Consider the following 20855-nt stretch of genomic DNA (forward strand, 5'->3'; position numbering starts at 1 on the left):
CAAAACCATTCTTCAGAAGAGCATTCTGGCAATTCATCACTTCAGTGCTAAGAGGAAACCCTCAAATATGTTAAAAGTCCCAGTTGGAGGGAAGTGCCCTCTTGGTGTGCTTATAATGATGATTCCCTGCAATCATCTGAGTTAAACTGATACAGCCTTTATCCTCCTTTACAAGTGGGATGCAGGAAGCAAAGCATTCCCAGCAGGCCTGTGGAGCAATGGGGAGTAGGTCTGTGATTTTGGGGAGGATTTTATTGTGTCTCTTCTACCATTATCCTGTTCTCATTGCCCTGTATGCTGCCTCCAAGAACTGCCTGGTTTGAGCTGTGGATCCCTCAGTCAAATCCATACCCAGTTCTGCACGGTGTTCCAGAACCTGCAGAGGTAAAACTGAGCCATCCCCCATGGGATCACAGCAGCACCTCACACAAATACTCTGATACCCAATAACAGCTTTACAACATTGTCATTTGGGTTTGGAGCCAGACATATGCAAATATGACTGTTGAGTCCGACCTAAAACATCCACAGAAAAAATAAGACAGAAGATGTTTTGAAACTCTATCCTAAACTGCAAGCTCACCACTATTTAGCTTCTGCATTTTAATTTTTGGAAATGTCACAGCTAATAAATAATGTATTTTCTTTAAGCTACCACATACATTTTTATTTTACAACTTGAATCTTCTTAAATTTCCAACAATTAAGAGCTCTGCTCACGTACATGGCAGCCTATGGGATGGCTGCCTTTTCACTTAATACATTTAATAAAGGTGACCAGATGCTTTGTGTTTTTAATGGCTTGTTCTGCATCCCAACAAAATGTCCCTGTTTTGGCTGCGAGAGCAGATGATTCATCCTGAAACCCAGCCCAGCTGCCCTGACACAGGCAGGGTGAGTTAAAAACCCACCATCTGTGCTGGAGGAGTGGGCAGGAGGAGTGCTTTGTCAGGAAAACACTGCCCTTCCTTGGGCACTGCATATTCCAGGCAGCCAATATTCCCAAAGTCCTGTGGGTCCAACCCCTCTGCCTTTGCAGATAAATTCAGCAGTTAGATCCCATCTCCCACCATTTTTCCTCCCTTTCCCCCTTCCTGAGCAGCCCCTCAGACTGCTCTGCCCCAGGTCATGTGTAGATCAAACATTGCTGTAAAATGGAAGATGCTGTTCCTGGTTTTATTCTTTCCAATTATGTGGCAAAATTCCTGCCCGTGTGGCTGCCTCAGCCAAGGCTCACACTCGAAAAAGCAAGAGGGATTCATTTCTGGTTTTTGTGAATAATTAGCTGTGCCCATCTCAGCGTTAGCAGCACTGCAGTGCCAGCTCTGCCAGAGGACACATCCTGAGCTCGGAACCCGCGCTCGCCCAATTCAAGGGCAAAGCCCGACCCCCAGGCAAACCTCCCCTGCTGCCTCAGCAAGAGCCAGGCAGGAACACCTGAAGGGAAACCTGCTTGGAGTGTGTCACTGGGATAAAGCACTTCCAGCCTGGTTCTGGCCCCACAACCTTTTCCAGCTCCCTCCTCCCTGCCCGGAGCATCCTGGCAGGATAACGCCCCGGGGTGGGAGGGGAAGGTTCCCAGCAACTTTTCTGCACAGCCTGTGTTCTGCAGCACTTGAAAGAACCATTGCAGCTCATCTGGCATGCACACGAATGACAAATATGCTTCAGAGGCAATAAATTAGCAATTTCAAGGCTTTACTTCCCCTCATGGACTAATTGCCAGAGATTATAGTATATTATGTGAGAGCAATGATACTAATGCCTAAATATGCTTCAGTGATTATAGAGCTATCCTCAATAACCAAGCTGTTTAAATGTCAATGCAAGAAAGCTCTTTATTATGAGATTAAATATTATTTTGAAGCAATGCAATAGGAACTTCCCAGGCTTTCTGCCTCCACTAATGCTGCCTTGGGGCAATGTATATTGGACAAGGTATGCTTTTTTAAAATGTGTACAGTAAAGGGTCCCTAAATGCTTTTGTGCTGCAAATTTGGACAGCATTCCTAATAAGAAGGAGGATCTTGGCATCTTTTTATTTTGTAGCTGTTACTAACATGCTGCTGCCTTTATCCTTCCTCTACTTGTGTATCAACTGCTGTATAGAGAAGATAAATTCTTGTTTTCTGTTTGTGGAGTCGGGAATCAAACCTCAAAGACCTTTTCTTTCCCCCCACCCCATCTCTAAGTACAATTATCTTGCACAGATGCTTCTGAGTCCAGCCCCTCACACCTAAATAAATCTGTTAATACCTGGCATTGAGACAACCCCTGGAAATCAGTGGAAGCTCCAGCTTTCAGGTTCAGCTGCTGGCACGAGGCAGAGAACAAAAGTGTCTTTGAGCCATAGCTCCAATTGCACAGCTCTGCAGATGCCAGTTGAGGATCACAAGCTCAGGTGTGGAATTAGAAGGAAAGAGGCAAAAAAGTCTTTGGCATCCCACTAATCTCATACAGGACCTCCCCAGGATCTGTCCCAGCTGTGCAGCCTGTCCCTTGATTTCTAGTGAATTTAGTAATTATAATTCATAATTGTTATAATAGTATAGAAAACATAGGCCTGTGTGGACAGATCGTGCAGAATGAAGGACAGAGAAAGCCAATGTTTTGTGAAGTTTGGTGGAATTCTCTCTTTAAAGTATTTTTTTTCCTTTGGAAAGTAGTGTTTCCTAAACACAGCCTGCATTTCTCTTCTGTGGTGTGCTCCTGAAGGGGAGAAGCTTCATATGTAGATAACCAGGGAACTTACTGGCAAGAATTCCATTCTGCCCAGCCTTAGCAGGACTGGATCCTGGATCCATGTCCCAATACTTTCTGCTGCAGCCTGGCAATGGTTAACTCTGAAGTTTGGATGTTTGCATCTTGGCTGGTTTCTTCAGCCATTTTACATCTCAACTATAAAATGCAACGCTTGTTTACCTCAGAATGTCTGAAGCTCTTTCTGATGCTCGGTAAAAGACACCTGCCACACAGGCTCAGAAAAGACATAAATTGCTCTATCATTTGTAACATTTTAAAATATCTTCATCTATTAAAATCACTGTATGACTGACAAGGAACATGCTGAATGGCCATGAGAATTCTTTCTCTGCTCTTCCAGGCAGACAATAATCTGACACCTTTTTTGTTATGTCTTGACTTAGAATATACTATGGGAAACCATATCTTTATCTTTATAAGAGTAATAAAGTTAGAACAGAGATGTTAACTAAACAACCAGCAGCCACAGATTGACACTACTCAGAGGACAGCAATGTGGAATTAGCACAGGATGGGTGAAAATGACCCACATTTGGCTGCTTTGATGCAAATATTATTTCAAATCAGATGAAACCCCTCTTTTATTTTTGCAGCCACTTTGTGAAAGCCCTCCCCATGCCCAGCCCCACTCACCATGAAGCCTGGGGCGCAGATGCAGCTGCCAGTGATGCTGTCACAGTCGGCCCCGTTGTGGCAGGGACAGGGCGCCTGGCAGCCCTCGCCGTAGTAGCCCACGGGACACGTCTCGTTGCAGTAGAGCCCAGCCCAGCCAGCCTTGCAGCTGCACTCCCCAGACAGAGGATGGCAACTAATGAGGAGACAGATGTTAATGAGATTTGGGCAGGAAAGAAAAACACAGCTCAGAACATTTCACGTGTCACACTAAGAGCAGGACAAGCCTGGAAACTCTTCAGGGTGGTGGATATGAGCAGCTGTATAATTTGAGATGTGAATAGAGAATCTGGTGCTAAATAACCCAGCATTTCCAAACATCTGGGAACTGCCACAGCACTGGGTAGTTTACACCTTGAAGTTGATGCTCTTCCATTCTCAAATCAGTGTGACTTGGATTACTGACATCAACCACACCATTAATCCTTACAAGCTGTATACAGGTACGTGCTGCACCATGTGGCTGTAATGCAGCCAGCTAAAGATGTTCAGGGATAGGAGAAGTTCCAGGGGGTGGAGGAAGGCAATCGAGAGAGCTGTGAAGATAAACCTGAGTTCAAGGGCACAGTATTTCTATTTCTATTCTATTCCTTTTCTATCCTATCCTATCCTATCCTATCCTATCCTATCCTATCCTATCCCATCCCATCCCATCCCATCCCATCCCATCCCATCCCATCCCATCCCATCCCACTGTCATTTGTGTTCTAAAAGTGAGTGCCACCTCACCAGAACTTTCCAGCAGGCACAGGTAGAAAGGAAACTGCTTTGGAAGAGAAAACTTTCCTTGGAAAAAGAGTTTTGCAGGGAATATTCAGCCATAGTGACCAGAACTGATCAGCACCTGAAGCTTTGGGGTTTTCTCGGGACAGGAGTTAAACAGGAGCCCTGGGACTAAGTCACAGCTGTGCAGGGAAATGAGTCAAGTTCCTCTTTGCTGCATAATGAACAACATTAATCCTCTGGCTTTCATTTCTATCCAGTCAATTCCACACTGTGGTAAGAGCACATGCAGAGAAAAGGAGAAAGCAGAATCAAGCCCCAAAGAGCGGACAATGCCCAGTCCTTCTGCATCCCTAGGTGGAACACGCACCCCTCTGCTCCTCCTGCAAGAAACTGTTCATCTTGATTGGGCATTTTTCCTCCTCAAGGTTTCCTCAGGGCACCACCTTCCCACAGCAGGAGGCTGGGGCTGGGAGAGCAGGAGAGGGGCTGGAGATGGGTTAACTCCTGGTTTGAAGGGATGGAGGTTCCTGGGGGATATTGTCTGAGGCCAGCTGGGAGTGTGAGGCTTCACCTGAGAGCTCAGCCCACTCTGTGGCCTCTGCACCTCAGCACTGCAGTAATGGCACTGTGCAGTCCTCAGTGAGAGAGATGAAAAATAATACTGCCAGAAATCCTGTTTTCTTTACTCTCAGAACAAGAAGAATAGACTTCTGCAAGGTGGGATCTTTCTCTGGGCCTATCTCTGGTTTTTTGCATCCTAGAAACAATTTTTGTTCCTTTACGATTATTTATTGTTACAGTTTAAGACTGTAGACATGGCTGAATGGGTTTCTTTACACCTATAAAATTAATATTGTGTATGTTAATTTTCAAGGTAACCTCATAAAATGTAATTTCCAACTATGTTTCAGGCAATTTCTGTTAGGAGAGGTTGGTCATATAGTGTGGCAACTAAAAAGGATCAAATTTTCTAAGTGTCAAACGTTTCATCATAAATAGTGTTTTACTGACTAATTAAAACAATTCATCAGCATAACAAACTACCATCCATGACAAAGCAGTCCCTGAAATATGGTTTTCACAAAGCACCTCTTAACATTCAGATGAAAATAACAAAAGCTCATGTTTCCCCCCGTGTCTATTAATCATTACCTAATAGAAGCAGAAAGCTCAACATTAAAGAAGGATTTTGAAATGAATTTTCTGTTGCTCTCTTTCCACTACTACTACTACTACTACTACTACATGTATCACGTGCTTCCATAAGAACTGCATCTGGTGGGTAAATCAAATATTACCCACCAAATATTTACTCAGAATTTTTCCTCTGAGCTTGGCTCCCTCATCAGCATGGGCAGCTTTTTTGCATGGGATACAAGTGATGTATTAAGGGCTAAAACTCATCCTGATGTGCATAAAAACAAGAATCAAAACCAAACAGGCTTTCCAGAAGAATCTACTGGAGACCAGGAACTTGGACTCCAAAATGAAGGCCAGTAGAAGTTTGAGGGCAGATTCTGACCCACCAAAGCTTTGTCCACATTTCATGGCACTGTGAGCCAGAAAAATCCAATGCAGATGTTTCGGTCCCTCCATCCACATAATCTTCCCACTGAGGAAAGGATAATTTTGTTATCAGCTTGAGCAGATCAGGGTTTTGTTTTTCTCCTACCTCCAAAGCACTTGTTTGACAATGCAGGTGCCCGATGCAGTGTTAACTTCAGGAGGGCTGAGATTTAGATGTTTTCCCAAACTGCACAAGGCAGCTGTTCTCTTCCCAGTCCTGCCAGGGAATCTTGGCCACCTAACTGACTCTTCTGCCTTCAATTTTCCCATTTCTAAAATGATGCCTTTCTCCCTTTGGAAACTCTTTCAAGATCTGCAGCTGATATCACTAAATAGTACAAAGTTTTTCTATTAATTATTTTTTCTCTCTGGTTTGTATGAACTATTCCCCTAATTAAAGTGAGCAGAGTTACATACTAAATATATTGCAGCTTATGATGGAGTGTGTGTGTGTGTGTGTGTGTGTTAGGAAGGTTTCTCTTCTGCTGGCATTTTGTTCAATCACATTCTGGTCAAATTATGAACCTAGATATAGAACAGAGCCAGGAAATTCATCTATCACCTATCCAAACATCCATGTATCCACACTGCCCAGTGAACTAAATGCTATTTGGACTGAAGCTGAAATGTTTGAGGCAGAATAAAACCTGAATAGGAAATACAGCTACCATTTTTTATAAATATCTGTATAATTCCTCCCCTCCTTTTGAGTGCCCCTTCCCAGGCCACATGTCCATCTAACATTTTGCCAGCAGGGGTCACAGTGCATGTGAGGCATTTCTCCAGCCCCCAAAAAACTGAAATTAATGAACAATTGCTCTGCAAAAGGATCACTGAAGGATGGCTGTAAGAATGGGAGGGTTCCAAAAGGATCCCAAAGGCAAACCCACCAACATCTGTTCTCCAGCCCTTGCTGGGAGCAGTGAGAGAGCCTCACACTCTTCAAAGAGTTTGGCAGTGTTATCCTTCATAGTTTGCATTGAATCTTAACAACTTTTATTTGTTCAACTCTCCTGCATTGCAGGAAGAAGAAGAGTAGAAACCAGGAGTGAACACAGGCAGCCAAGTGTTCCTGTGGCTCCAGGCCAAGCAGAGGTGGATCAGAGCTGTCCACACACACATCAGGGCTGACAAGGAAAGGGTTCCAGGGCTCCTGCTGCACTTTGAAAGCTACTGTGCAATCCCTGGCTTTTGAGCCACATTTACGGCAAAAAAAAATTATTTAAAAAATTTTATTAGCTGAACTGAAAAGCATAAGGGCATTTTTGACCTTTAAATTTTTTAAGCATCTAATTTTGAGGAAATCTGAGGAAAGCAGGTAAATTTCTCACAGCAAATTGGAAGTGTTTTAGACAGCACAGTCTGTTCCAAATTCTGAATTTGTTCTCCACACATCTTTTAGCCAAACAACACCTTCCCAGTGAATTTTCTGATTTTCTGTTTATACAGCAGCACCAGTCCTCTCATTTTTGTTATCAGCAGCCTAATCCTTACTTTACAGCATTTTCTGTTTTATGGTGTCCACACTACACTGAGTCTCCCTTACAAAAATGCCTCTTGCTTTAAAACAGTGAGGCTGCAGGGCTGCTCCTTCAGTCCAGCACATTATTGACTCAGATCAAGGCAGAACTCCATGGAAGCTCCATGGGGTTTGGTCCTCCCCATCTTGCTGGTATTGAGGCAGTAACTGGAGCCTCTGGAGATCTGCCATTCCATTGCCTTTGTCCCAGTGGCTTCCTTCCTTCTCATATCTCTGACCTGGGAAAGACATTACCAGGGGCACACATCTCCCCAGGCTGGCTCCACACCAGTCTCAGGAAGGGTGGGTGCCCAGGATTACTCCAGCTGTTCATTTCCCTCCCTGCCTGACAGAAGAACAAGCCAGGATTATTCCCTTCCAACTATTGTAGGCTGTCTCAACATGGACTTTTTGCAGAGGGGAGGTTTTCCCTGTGGAAGGACAGTCCAAGTCACCACCACATTCTAAATCACCTAATTGTGGGGTTGTTCACAGTCCTGTACAAAGTGCCTTTCAGTGTGCTTTGATGCAGAAATTATTGGATGGTGTCCTTCAGTCATTACCATGCTGGAGGTTAGACTAGATGATCACTCTGATCTCTTCAGACATTAAAATAGACAGATCTATGAAAATGGAAAAGCTGATTGTGTATTTCCTACTGTTCCTCCTCAGCTACTCCTCAAAGCCCTCAGAACTTTCCATTCCACTCAAATCTCCAATAAGCAGATCAAATGAGAAAAATCCAGGGACAGGAGTTTCCTTCACCTTCTACAGGTGTTAAATAATTATCCTCCATGCCTGGGGATCACAACAAGTAGCCAAGAGCTTAAACTGCTCCTGGGGAAAATAGATGGCTGTGGGTAAATGAGTCACTTTGGAAGAGCCCAGTTTCAATACGAACAAACACTCAGGGAAGAATGGGAAGAGGTGGGTGGGAAGAGAAGTGCACTGTATGGGACTGGTTAAACAATCAGCACAAAGATCTGTTCAGAATTTGGAGTGCCTTTGGAAAAGGTCATTTTCCACCAGCTCTGAGGCTCCTTGGCTCAGCAATTGACAGCACTCTGCAGAGCTGGTGGAAAATTGGAGAGCTGAAATCCCGTGAATGAATGAAAGAACACTTACTGACCTACAGCTTGCTGGTATCTCTTTGTTCCATAACAGCAGTGATAAGATGTAGGAAAAAGGGAGATTTTATCAACAGAGAGACCAGACTCATTTATTAAGGAACCAGAGATTCCATCTCAGCAGAGGATGCTGCAAGGGACGCTGACGGAGCAGTGTTGGGAGGGAAGGAATAAAATGTTCCCATCAGACAGCAAGCAGGCACAGGCAGGGTGTGTAGTAATGACCAAGTGCCCAGAAAAGAGCTGGGGGAGGATTCAATCCTCCCCCTTTCTGAGCTCTCTCAAACCTCTCTGAGACCTCTTCTTTTCTCACAGCTGGAAGGTGCAAGTCTGTTCTTTCAGGAAAGATCCTCTAGCAAACTCACAGAGCACCTCCCAGGTAGTTCTGAGTAACACAGGGTGAATTCTTTCACCCTCCAACCCACAGTCTTACCCCACCTAAAAGACTCTTAATGAATTAAGCACATGGCTGAGGCACTGCAGCCAAGCTCAGCCTTGCCTGTGGCCTGCAGTCCTTCCACTCTATTTCTGCCTTTATGGAAACAAACAGGTTTCTGCAGGCTCAGGAGGGGTGAAGACACAAGTGTCAGCTGCTGACCATGAGCATATTCTCACCCTCCTGTACACCTGAAGAACAGTTTACACTGAGGAGCCATTCAGCTTGGATTTACCACAGTGCTGCAGTGATGTGACATGGAGGAATTTATCCCTCAGCTCCCTCTGCAGTAATTCCTGAGGCATCCCCCATCCTCAGTACAACACAGCACTAACCTTTTGTGTATAATGTGCAGTTCTTGCCTCAGGGATGGTATTTTTGCAGTGATTTCATGATACACAACACAATCAGAAGCGATGGGAGACTCTTGTACAGAGCTCCCTGGGAGGCTCAAACCCTTTGGATCCTGGCTGTCAAATCCAATTGTGCTGGAGCTCTCTTGCTGCACAGGAGTTGTATCACCACAATTACAAGTTTTAAATAATCCATTGTGAGCTCTGACTTTCAGGTAAGCAAAGCCTCACCACTCACAGCTGAATTCACAAGGAAAATCAGCTGTTTATTTCTAGGACTCAGACAAATAGGGTCTACCTCAAGTGCACAGACAGATTTGCCTGAAGTGTTTGTGTGTGTGTCTGTGTGTGCACACAAATGAGGTGCCATTTCTTGCATACATAATTGAGTGTGGTTTTATTTTAACAGCAGCAAGATGGCAAGGTGGGTTTGTCAGCATCAGCAGGACAGTCAGGTCCCCACTGTCTGGTTCCAAACTGAAGAATGTCTATCAAGGGCATTTTTGCCTGGGCATCAATTATCTCCACCTTCCCCTGAAACCTACACAACCCTAAACTGACTCTGCCTGCTGGACAGCAATGGGCAGGGAAAGGAGGGAATCCAGTGGGAGCTGAGGGGCTCAGCACTGTGCAGGTGAGGAAATGTGGCTCCAGAACATCAGACACCTCAGGCCAGGGGGTTTGGCTGTCCAGGATCCCGTTACTGCAAGTCAGGGAGTGATGATTCTCGAAGAGCAATTCCAGCAGCCAGTAAACAAGGCAAGGATCTACTCAAGGTAACAAAGAGGATAATAGGGAAGAGTCTTAAATTCTTCCTTCTTTTCAAGGTTTGGAAAACTTATTCAAGCCTACAATGGAAAAGCAAATTCAAAGTGCTCAAGTCTGTTTGTGGCTCTGTCACAGAGTAAAGAGAACCTCAAGAATCAGATCTTTAAAAAAGCAAAAAATGGAATAAAACATCAAACTCTGACCTTTTAAGTGAGGCTCATTCCATTGTAGGTATAATTCCCTGATATTTATTTTCCTGAATATTTTCCTCATACACAAAGAAAATGAAGAACAAAAATGGGCTCACATGAGGAGTCTATTTTGACAATGTCAACCATGTTACAGTTCCACAGACTGACTCAGGGATATTGATTTCAGTCTATTTATACATCGGCCTCAAGTGTTTCCAACAAGGTAATTTGCCATGAGACATCAGCTGAAGCAAATTAGGTTTCATGTTGAAAGTCCCCTTGCTGTCTGTAGATCTAACAAGCAAATCCATGTCATAAAAAAGAGGGAAAGAGATGGATCTGAGTAAATATATATCTGTTTTTTAAACTTCATTGGGTTATTATCCACACACATGAGCATCATCTGGTGGTTCTTATGCCTAGAGGATTTACAGGATAAAGCTGTATGTCAGCCTGTTTCAGGTGTTACAAAACTGTAAATAGATCCGTGCTTAGTATCTGGCTGGACTGAGGCTTATGGTTCCAAACCTGAGGTCATTTAAATCAAATTTTGCAAACCAGAGAAACTCTCTGTGTTTGTACTTGAAAATACAGAGAAAAGGACAGTAGGTGTAGTTAGCTGAATTTTTTCCCAATGCTTTTATTGTACTAGTCCCTGCCCTAGAACATTACACGATGTACATACCTGAGGGTGTTAGTAATATTGCAGGGGCATCTCTTGTTGCACTTGAGGCCATAGAAGCCTTCAGGACACATTCTCTCCTGGCAGTGGACGCCTTTGAAGCCGGGGTCACAGATGCAGGCGCCGTTGACGTGGTAGCACTTGGCGCCGTTCTGGCAGGCACAGGTGTGCGCGCACTGGAAGCCATAGGTGCCGATGGGACACTCCTCCTGGCACCTGCCATGGCATGGGACACGGGACCAGTTACATCCACAACCTCAGCAGGACATTGCTTTTACACAGGAACCTCTTTGTTAATGTACTGAATACCACCCAGAGCAATCCCTGCTCATTTATGGAAGTAGCACTGAACTGACAGTAGCACTGGAGTGATGGGGTATCTTGGGCGCGCAAATTGCTGCTGAGAGAAACTGCACTCAGCCGTGCCCAATTACATCCTGCTAAATTTGCATCAGTTCATGTTACGTTCATTCACAAAATGCATTCTTTTTTCCTGGACCTTGACAATTGTGTTCATCAATCGTAAGAAACTGATAGGCAATAAAATATTTTATTATAAAACCCCTCACCTGTTTGACTTCTCTTTATCACAGGAGGACCGTGCACCTCCCTTGAATGGCCCTCTCAGTGATGAGGAGGGATAAAAGGGAAAGTGTATTTAGCAATTTTGAGCAAAACGTTCTCCAGCAACACTTTAGTTTTACTTGCCCTCTTTGTTGACATTGCATCAGTTTTATACCAACAAGGAAAAAAGAAACCCCTTTGTGTGTTGAGTGTGTTCTGAGTAACTAAAAGCATAAATATGCTTTTCTTCTCCTACTCCAGGGTAGCTCGGTAGTATAAAATCTCCATAAAAATCACTTTCATGCTCCTTAGTGGAGAATCTTCTTAAAAATTGCCAACATTTTTAATATTTGATGCACGTAAAATTAGAACCTGCAAACACTTTACACAGATTGTTTTAAATTGCACCTTCCATGCACTGTTAAAAATATCTCCCTACTTGGATATGTTCTGAGATCTGCCAAAAAGTCTGTTTCCTTGTCCTACACAACCAATTTAAGAGTTCAGATTATTTCCTACTTGGAAAAGCTCAGCTAAGATCCTGAAGAAAGCAACTGATTGTGTGCTTGACATAATTCAGTGGTTTCAGAATTCTGCAATGAGTCAGTACCACAGTTTACATGATCCACCGTGAAATACAGATAGGCCTTTTCAGTTAATAAAAACAGAAAAAGAAGCCCAGAAAAGCCCAATTCCCTTATCACATGGATGCCAGGCATTGGAAATTGCCTATCAGCATTAATTTAAGCCTGAGCATTGATTAAAGTGTATACTGTAAACTCAGTGGATGGAGGCAATTGTTAAATGCTTTCTGCAGGTCATTTCACAGCTGGCAGGTGAGAGTTAATATAATGATCAGTAATAAAAGATTAATGTGTGATGCAAGCCAGGCAAAACTGCAATGAACACAGGCAGTATATAAGAAGGGCATTACTTTTGCAGCTTCAGATTATCACGTTTTACTAAAAATAAATGAACACAGCAAAGGGCCTGGCTGGTGATTTAATTCCAGCAGGCAGCGACGCAGCTGCTGGTTGCAAATGCGAGTTGAGGAGTTCATACGAGACTCAAAGTGAGAGGAGTTTGGGACAAAGAGGGAAAGAGTCTGGAGAGGCACCAGAGAGAGAGAGAGAGAGCCCTGCTGCTCTCAGGGGGTTCAGCTGCAAAGGAAAGAGCCAGAAAAGAATGGGAACAGTGGGGCTGGAACACTCCCAGCAAATGAAATGCAAGGAGGAACAATGAAGCTCCTCATGTCCCCACTGCTGCACAGACCCTGAGTGAGCAGGAGAGCTCTGAGCTCCACGGGGTGAATTCTTAGTCAATAGTGCACTGTATCATTCTATATTTATAGAAGATGAAGCATTACCTAGCAGGGAGAAAAGCATCTGGAAATGAAATATTGACGACCTAATCCATTTACATAATTAGCCTTTTTCTACTAACAATTTAACCAACTTATTTATTTGGAGATCAAGCAGCTACCGCTAATGAATTTTATACAAAGAATACTAATAATGACTCCTCTGGAACATGAGAATAATCACAGCAGGAATTAGCTTTCTACTTAAACATCTTTCCTTTGCAACATATCAATCTAATGTGTCCATAGCACCATTAACAACTAGATACATTGTTCAATTAAATTACAAAATGAGCTGCTAAGCCCTAGTTATGTTTCTTGTTTAATTTACATTGCTTTCTGCCTATCTGGGGAGATTCCTATTATAATATCCACTGAACTTTAATATGTACCATAATTATTTGGGTTGGGATAGGATAATATGGCTGTCACCTGTAGAATTAATGGAAGCAATTTCACAAAATATTAAACAGAAGACAGCATGCTTAACAGATGAACTTAGTACATGCTTCTACATTTTCCCCCACAATTTTATTTTTTTAAGGAATAATGCTGCAAAGTTTTTTAGGCTGTCCTCTTTGTTTTGGAACAATGATCACGTTTATGTAGCACAGACAAATATGAAAAGCCAAAATGCACTAACCTGGAGATAAGAGATACAAGTACAAACATGACAACAGGAGAGTAAATTTGCCCACATAGTTCTAATAAATGTGGGATTTATTCTGTTAAGATTCAATCTTTCGATTTAAGGGCAATATGGAAAACAAAGCTAAACCAGCATGCTCACTTTTCCTGTGAGCCACTCAATTCTGAAACACTCCATTCTCAGCTTCTAACTGTGCCTCTGCTATTATTCCTTTCCAGTTTGTAAAACACACATTTCCATGACAGATCCAGTCATTTCAGTGAACACAAAGCATCCTGCAGTTATTAACAGTGCTGCCAATTTCCTAGAGATTTAGTGCAGTGCCACCCTTGGAAAACAGGTAGGGAACAAAAGTGTGGCAATTACACTCACACAGACCTTTATGACCATTTCATCTCCACAGATATTTATCTAACTGTGTGTTATTATCTTCTGCACAGGATGATGAACTGGAGCATTATATAGTACTTATTGACAATTTTAAGATGATAGTAGGTAAAATGTATTTACGTCTTCATTGCTGTTATTCACAGTATCTGTCATTATTAAGATTTTTTTCAATGCCTTGTGAAATGTTAAAGTAGGCAGTGTTTTGTTGTGCAGCAGATTTTCCTGCTCTCCTTTTTGCTGTGACACTGCAACAGCTGCAGGAGATGCAGAGGGTAAAACAGACTCAGAGCTGCCTGGTCTGTCCCATTGTCCCTGTGGTGTGAACACAAAACCAAGGAAAGCCACTCAGACTCTTTAAAGACCTTGTCCCCCACTGAACTCAGCGGGCCCCCAGGCAGGTGAGGCAGGTGTGTGTTCGGAACAAACCAGTACAGCCAGTACAAACCAGGGCTGCCCAGCCCCAAGGAGCAGCACAACTGCAGCTGGATACAACAGACCTGAGGTTTCTCCTCCCTTATGGAAGGGGGATTAAAGGCTGAGAGATGAACATGTTCTGATTTTGCAGGAACCCGTTAGAAAGGTAGGAATTTCTAGGCTAATCCAATTTTACCCTGCAGCAGCAGAGCTTTCCTAACTGCCTGTTTGCCTTTTCAATCCTGTTCTCATTCATCCTTTCACACACCTGCATTTCTGCTCCCCTGCCTCTCCTCTCAGTGTCTTTTACTTCCCTGCTCTGGGATGGGGAAGGTGAGCCATTCCCAAGGGTTTTGCTTGGATGCAGATCCAGAATGTGACCTTCCCTCACTTCTTTTCCACTTCCCTCAACTGATTCTGCCTTATTTTTTTTACTGTCTGTCTTCCCAAGTTACATCTCTCTTTAGGGTCTGAATCTCTCTCACTTTTCTCCAAGTACAGGCCTCATGAGTCTCATGGGAGTCATGAGTCCACACTCCCTTTGCTCAAGGACAACCCCTGTGAGCTCCTGCCATGTCTTCCCTGAGGTGCCTCCTCTGCTCAGTCTCTCCCTGTGCTGCCTCCTCCAGCCCCTCTCTGAGGGCAGTCAGCAGTAAAATCCTCCTCCCATCTCCTTTCCTCATCCCCAACAGGATGCAGGCTGCTGGCTGGGAGCTCCCAACAGCTCCAACACTTGATTGCATTGATCCATGCACAGCCAGGATTCCATCAGGGTGAGGAACATCCAAATGAGGAGAGAAGAGAGGCTCTGTGAGCCTCTCCCAGCATGGCCAGCACTGGGAGCAGCTCAGGATTCAAGTGTGGCCCCCACTATAAAGGCCCAGGCTGCACAGCTGCCTCCTGCAGTGGAAAAGTCTCCACAAAGAGCAAGAGAAACAGGAATGATATGGTACCTCATGTCTGGAAACAGTCTCCAGATGGAGAATGGGGAAGAGAGGCACACTGATGTCTTCTCCTCTAAATTACTTGGAAATAATTAGTATTTCCTCCATATTCAACCCCATGCAAACCCTGACATAAACTCCAGAGCTCCCTCCAATTATAACTGTCCATAAAATGGAAACAGGGAAGCTCCATGTGTAATGGGAAGGAGCAGCCTTCTGACCCTCCCACAGGGCTGAGGGTTGGATGTTTGTGCTCCAACAACTTGCTGATTATTCAGTGAGGGCAGAGATGAGAAACTCCAGTGAGCTTTGTTGCACAAAAATATAATTGCAGCATATGTCAGTACAGAGCTAATAAAAAAGGGAATATAGAGGAGAAAGTGCTTTAGCACAACATCCACTGGTGAGCTGTGCATCTCTGCAAACCCTGGTGCCAGAGGTCCCGTGCAAAGTGCTCCTGAGAGCTGCTTTAAGTGCACTTCCCAACCTTTGTTAGCCAGGATTAGCTGCAGGCTAAGCCAGCACGTGCTGCAATCCCTCATTGACTTTGCTGTGTAGTCATTTTGCTGAATCCATGACACCTTGGTAAAACAATATTATCATCTGCTCTGATCGATTCATGGGTGAAGGCTCTCGTTTATAAATTTTGAGGATTTATCACCTTTTGCTGGTGGCTGAGATGGATCAGTGCTACAGCAGCACAGAAGAATGAAGGAGACATTAAACTGCAGCATTGCTTACTCTTGAGGATATTAATTTGTATAAAGATACTTCATTTACATATCTTGTAAACATGTAATGCTCTCTATTAAATTTATCACTGTAAATATCTAAATTAAATTTAATCCATTAAATTTTAAAAGTTATATTAAAAACCCCTGTAAATGGAGAGCATTGCCAATAAAAAGTAATAACATTGCCACATTTATATTGCTTGAAGTGCTTCAGAAGGATGAACCTAATTGGAGCAATAGAAACATAACACCATTTTTCAGGGAGGAAGATTGTCCTAGAAGGGATATAAATATTGACAGTCCATGGTTAAAATGAAAGGCTTTGGGGGTTGATCTTTACCTGTCTCCTATATAGCCAGCTGTACACAGGCATTTTCCTGTCACGGGGTCACAGTGCCCTCCGTTGTGGCATGGACAGTCCTGGCTGCAGTTAATTCCAAAGGTTCCAGGAGGACAAGGCTGTGCACACACCAGTCCCTGGTAAGGTTGTAGAAAGAGCAATATTTCAGTCAACATTCATAATGCAATAAATTTCTCGATGCAGCTTGGAATTTTATTGTCCTTCTTGCTAAAACTAGATGTAAGTGTAGCAGCAATATTTTATCTGCATAAGATGTGCTAACGACAGTCTGAAAACTCTGCTACCATAGTAAATGCCTGCCTGGCCTGACTCCAGAAGGGATTTTTCTCACCACTGCACACTCAGGGATAATTCTCTTCCTTGGATCTCCCCCACAAACTGCAGCTGGGCTTGCACTGCCCCTTGGACAGCCACACCAAGATGTGGGAGAAGTTGAAGGCAACCAGAGAAGTCTACAAGGCTGCTTTGTGCTCCTGGGGTTTTTGTGAAATGGAGAGTCTGAAAAGCTGCACAGAGAAGGTTTGGGAAGGAAGGGATTGTTGGGAGGGTTGTACTGGGAGGGTGTAGCTGTACTGATTTTGATGGTCTGTGATAATCTCTCCTGTTCAGCCAGTCTCATTCATCCAACCCAAGTGGAGGCTGGACATTCCTCTACCGCCCCTCACACCCTTCACTCAGGTAGGGAACAAAAGTGTGGCAATTACACTCACACAGACCTTTATGACCATTTCATCTCCACAGATATTCTCCTCTGCTCTCTCCAGCCACACATCCGTCTCTCAAAGCAGCACAGAATGGATGTGCCAGAGCTTTGGGAAAGCCACAGGAATTTTGCAGTGGAATATCTACCTAATCTCTAAACAGTGACAGGATGCAGCATCCAGCATCCTCCCAGTTCCTTATCCCCAACCCTGGAGCCACATCTCAGTCCCTGACCTGCCTCAACTCCACATCCCATTTTACACTCCCAGTCCTCTGCTTTCCTGCCTCTTTATTCCAGTCTATTCCAAACCCATCCTTTCAATCCTCTCCTCCACCCAGACCCAAATGCTCATCTCTGAGATGTTTCCTCCTTCCCCTCCCTGCTTACCCAGCCCTGGGAGTGCAGCAAAGCCAGACTGTCCCTGCTGTGCCCCTGGCACTGCTCACAAACAAAGCAGCTCCCAGGTAATCCCTGCTCCAGCTGCTGAGCCCCAGGGCAGGGAATGCTCACCCTCGTGTGGGGTTGTGTCTTTGGAAAATTTACCTGCCAGTCTCAGGTGGTTTCCCCCCAGGTATCCCATAATGTCTCTGCCAAGTATCAAGGCTTTACAAGGATTTCCCCAGACTTTCTTAGAAGTTGTATGAATGTTTTTCTCCCTGTGAGCAAATATAAAGCCTGAGGCTGGCATCCAACTGAGGAACTTCAGCCAAAACAAGCCTGGCAGTGCTGGGATCTGAAGTTGTGGTCCTATAATGGAAAATGTTTGGCATCTGCAGCAAGTGGTGCTGCTGCCAGTGCCACCACAGTGCCCAGCATGAGACAGAAACGGTGTCTGGCCACAGGATTATTTGGGTTTAATTTCTCTGTTTCCCTAAGCAAGCCCTGGGGCCTCTGGGTTTTGAACAAAGCACGTTATCAGACACAAGTTATTCAAAATATAAACCAGGAATATAATGGCTGCTTTCACTCCCTGGGGCTTGGGAAGTTTAGCTGCATCAACAGCCCCGAAGTGAAGAGGCTGCTCTTCAATGTCACCATAAAACAGATACTTTGAGCCTTCCCCAACCAGGGCTATGTGGCTCCTTGGCTGTAAAACAGACAGGTTGGCCTCAGTTCAAGAACTTTCAGATTACAGAGTTAAAAACTGGTGTCTCTGGACTTGAGTAATACATGACACTATATATCTGAAAACCTAAGTGTCCATTTGTCTTGATAATAAATACTTTCTCCCTTCATGTCTCAAAAGGAACAGGATTTCTATCAACAAATGATGAGAAAGCAATACTCTGGGATGCATCCCCCTGGAGCCAAGAGAATCTTTAGCTGTACTTTCTGCATTAATATGTACTAAGGGAATTCAAAACATCTCTCTCTAGAGGATCAAATGTCAGACCAACATTTCCTGCTGCTTATACATCTAATCAGCAAAGTTCACCCCATCAGCACCTTTTTTAAGGTCCTGATCTCATCAGCTTCTGCTTTTGACATTGTTTCCTGTATTTTGTAGGCCCGAAAAGATTTTTTTCCTTCTCCATTTTCTCAGACACCTCCACATTTAAAATCCACAACAGAAAGAAAAATAGACAAAAATACAAATGATGCTTCACAATGGCCAGAATCAATAGGAGAGAAGTGATGAGCAGAATGTGCTGTATTACCACAGCACCTCCATGCCTTGGGAAGGGGGTCTGGGGCCAAACAGGGGGAGCTGCCAGTGATAAATGTTCTGTCACATCAGGAAATATTGCTGTTTTCCTGAGCACAGAGATCTAGTCCTTCAAAAGGGCTTCTGAGAAGCATTGTAAATGCTAAATTAACTTCTCTCCCCACTTCCTGAGAGCGCTTGGAGAATTTAATATTGCAAATGAGAAAGATGTATAGAATTAAACCTGTAAATTGTTAATGAGGCCCTAAAGCAGCCACCCACTAAACTCCACAGCCACAAAGGCACAGAAGTGGAACAAGCCCAACGTTGTGGGATGCTGGAAGCCACGTTCTGTTGACTGTTCAACAACAGAGGCTGTTGGCCACCATCCTCCTGGTGAGGAACCCATGGGGCAGTAAAGTCCCACAGGACACCATCCAAGGAACTCCTGCTGCTGGGAGATTCAGCACTGGTGGGAGGAAAGAAATTACAAGTCATAAAAGAACCAGGCTTTGAAGATGGCAGATCCAGGGAAGAACCTCAGAACCCCAGAACTTCCTCCTTTTAAAGTCAATGCCTTCCCTTCCCCATCCCACCAAACCCCAAGGGAGCTGAGCTCCTGTTAATAAGCCAACCTAGGAAAGGATAAAAGTTGCAGTTCATCCAGCAGCAATAAAGTCCAAGTGGATTTGCACTTGTATAAATCTAGGGAGAATTCTCTCCTTCCAAAATGATGGTATATTCAATATATATGTGTGCAGTCTCAAGCCTCAAAATCAGCAAGTAAAATTCCTGGTGTCACAGAAACCCGTGGTGTGAAATAAAATGAATGCTGTCTGGCAATCCCATCTCGCCTGCTCCTTTACAGCCCCCTCATGTCTCACTTCCCAAACCCTTCCAACCACCAAGAGTTAAAAATATAGCATGAAAACACACTTGTTATCCCTCCCTGTACACTGAATTACCAGCTTTTCATTAAAACCCTGGAGAGACCCTTTATACTTAAAATCTCAACATTTACAAGCTGAGTGCTTTTACTTATAATTTCAGTTTCATTCTGCAGAATACTTGATCTTTCTCTTCCATTTTCAGTTATGCTTGTTTCAAACATCAATTGTTAACTCTAGGGTTCCTCCAGGGACAGAGCAGCCAACAACACAGTTTTCAGAAAAGTCTCTCTGGGCTCCTAAAAATGCATAAAAGAACTCCAGGCTGTAAGAACTTGGGCGGGACTGGGCCAGAATACAACCACAGCTGCTGTGCAGTGCTCTGGTTCTTCTTAGGGTCTGTGCTGCACCCTAAGAGACATCTAAAAATTACTGTTCTATTCTGCTATTCTTATTTGTTTAGTGACGTTTTCATTTTGAAAAAGAGGAGAAAACTCCTGATAAAACACAAGTAAGAAAGAATACAGCAAAACACCTCAGATCCTGAGAAATCTTGGCATGCAGGAGAAGAGATTAAAAAAGTAATATTTTTATGTGAATCACTTTATTGATCATTTCTTAGGGGGTAGTGCCAGAATGGACTGCTAGGCCCTCAGAAAGATGTGAATTGTTTTCCTAACGCTCCAGCACTCAAGGAAAGAACCTTTTCTTTGCCACCACTGGTTGCCAGGTGAGGGCAAGGGGCCATATTCATACTTCTGACAAGTTTTGCCTTTGTCATTTGAAATGGAATAACCTCATCACCACCCTTGCCATGATGGGTGGTGTTAGAGAGATTCCAGCTCTCTAGTTAGAGATATTTTCCACCAAAAATTAAGGACAGCAATGTTCTTCTACAGAACATTGTTGCTGATGTACAGCAGCATCTCATAGCTGGTACTTCTGACCTCAAAGTTGTAGATGTATAAATGGAAAGGAACATAAACCTCTCTCAGCTTTTGTATGTTTGAACAGGTAGAGGGTCCCCATCAGAATTCACAGTTCTGTGATGATCTGCAGGGCTTTCCATGTAAAAATAAAAAATTCAGAGTACTTGCATGCTTTAAAATCCAGCAACTTTGCCAAGAGACTAATTGTCAGATACAGGAAAAATGCCAGGAAGTTTAGTACAGCTAAATGGGATGAAGGCCTGTGAGACTTGGCATGCCCCAAGAGAGTTCATTATTACATTATTGATAAAGTTGAGGACTTTGAAAATGCTTGGCATTGCTTTCCTGACACAAAGGATTAAAGGTTAGGGCAGCTGTCTCTCTGCAGTGCAAGCCCTGACACAAGCAAATCTCTGGCAATCAATGGCAGTGCTGCCTGGGCAAGGACAGGACACTGAACTGTGCCCTGGGC

General features: G+C 43.8%; 1 protein-coding gene across 1 annotated transcript in view; it reads right to left on the reverse strand.

Moving 5' to 3' along the window:
- MEGF11 (multiple EGF like domains 11) overlaps nucleotides 1–20855 on the reverse strand; it is a 252337-nt gene that overhangs the window by 70191 nt on the left and 161291 nt on the right. Inside the window, 3 exon segments of the mRNA XM_030955179.1 lie at nucleotides 3397–3571; nucleotides 10807–11019; nucleotides 16199–16335. Of these exon segments, the coding sequence (XP_030811039.1) occupies nucleotides 3397–3571; nucleotides 10807–11019; nucleotides 16199–16335 (525 nt within the window).

Source organism: Camarhynchus parvulus, chromosome 10, assembly GCF_901933205.1.
Source record: "Camarhynchus parvulus chromosome 10, STF_HiC, whole genome shotgun sequence".
In the NCBI taxonomy this organism is placed as follows: domain Eukaryota; kingdom Metazoa; phylum Chordata; class Aves; order Passeriformes; family Thraupidae; genus Camarhynchus; species Camarhynchus parvulus.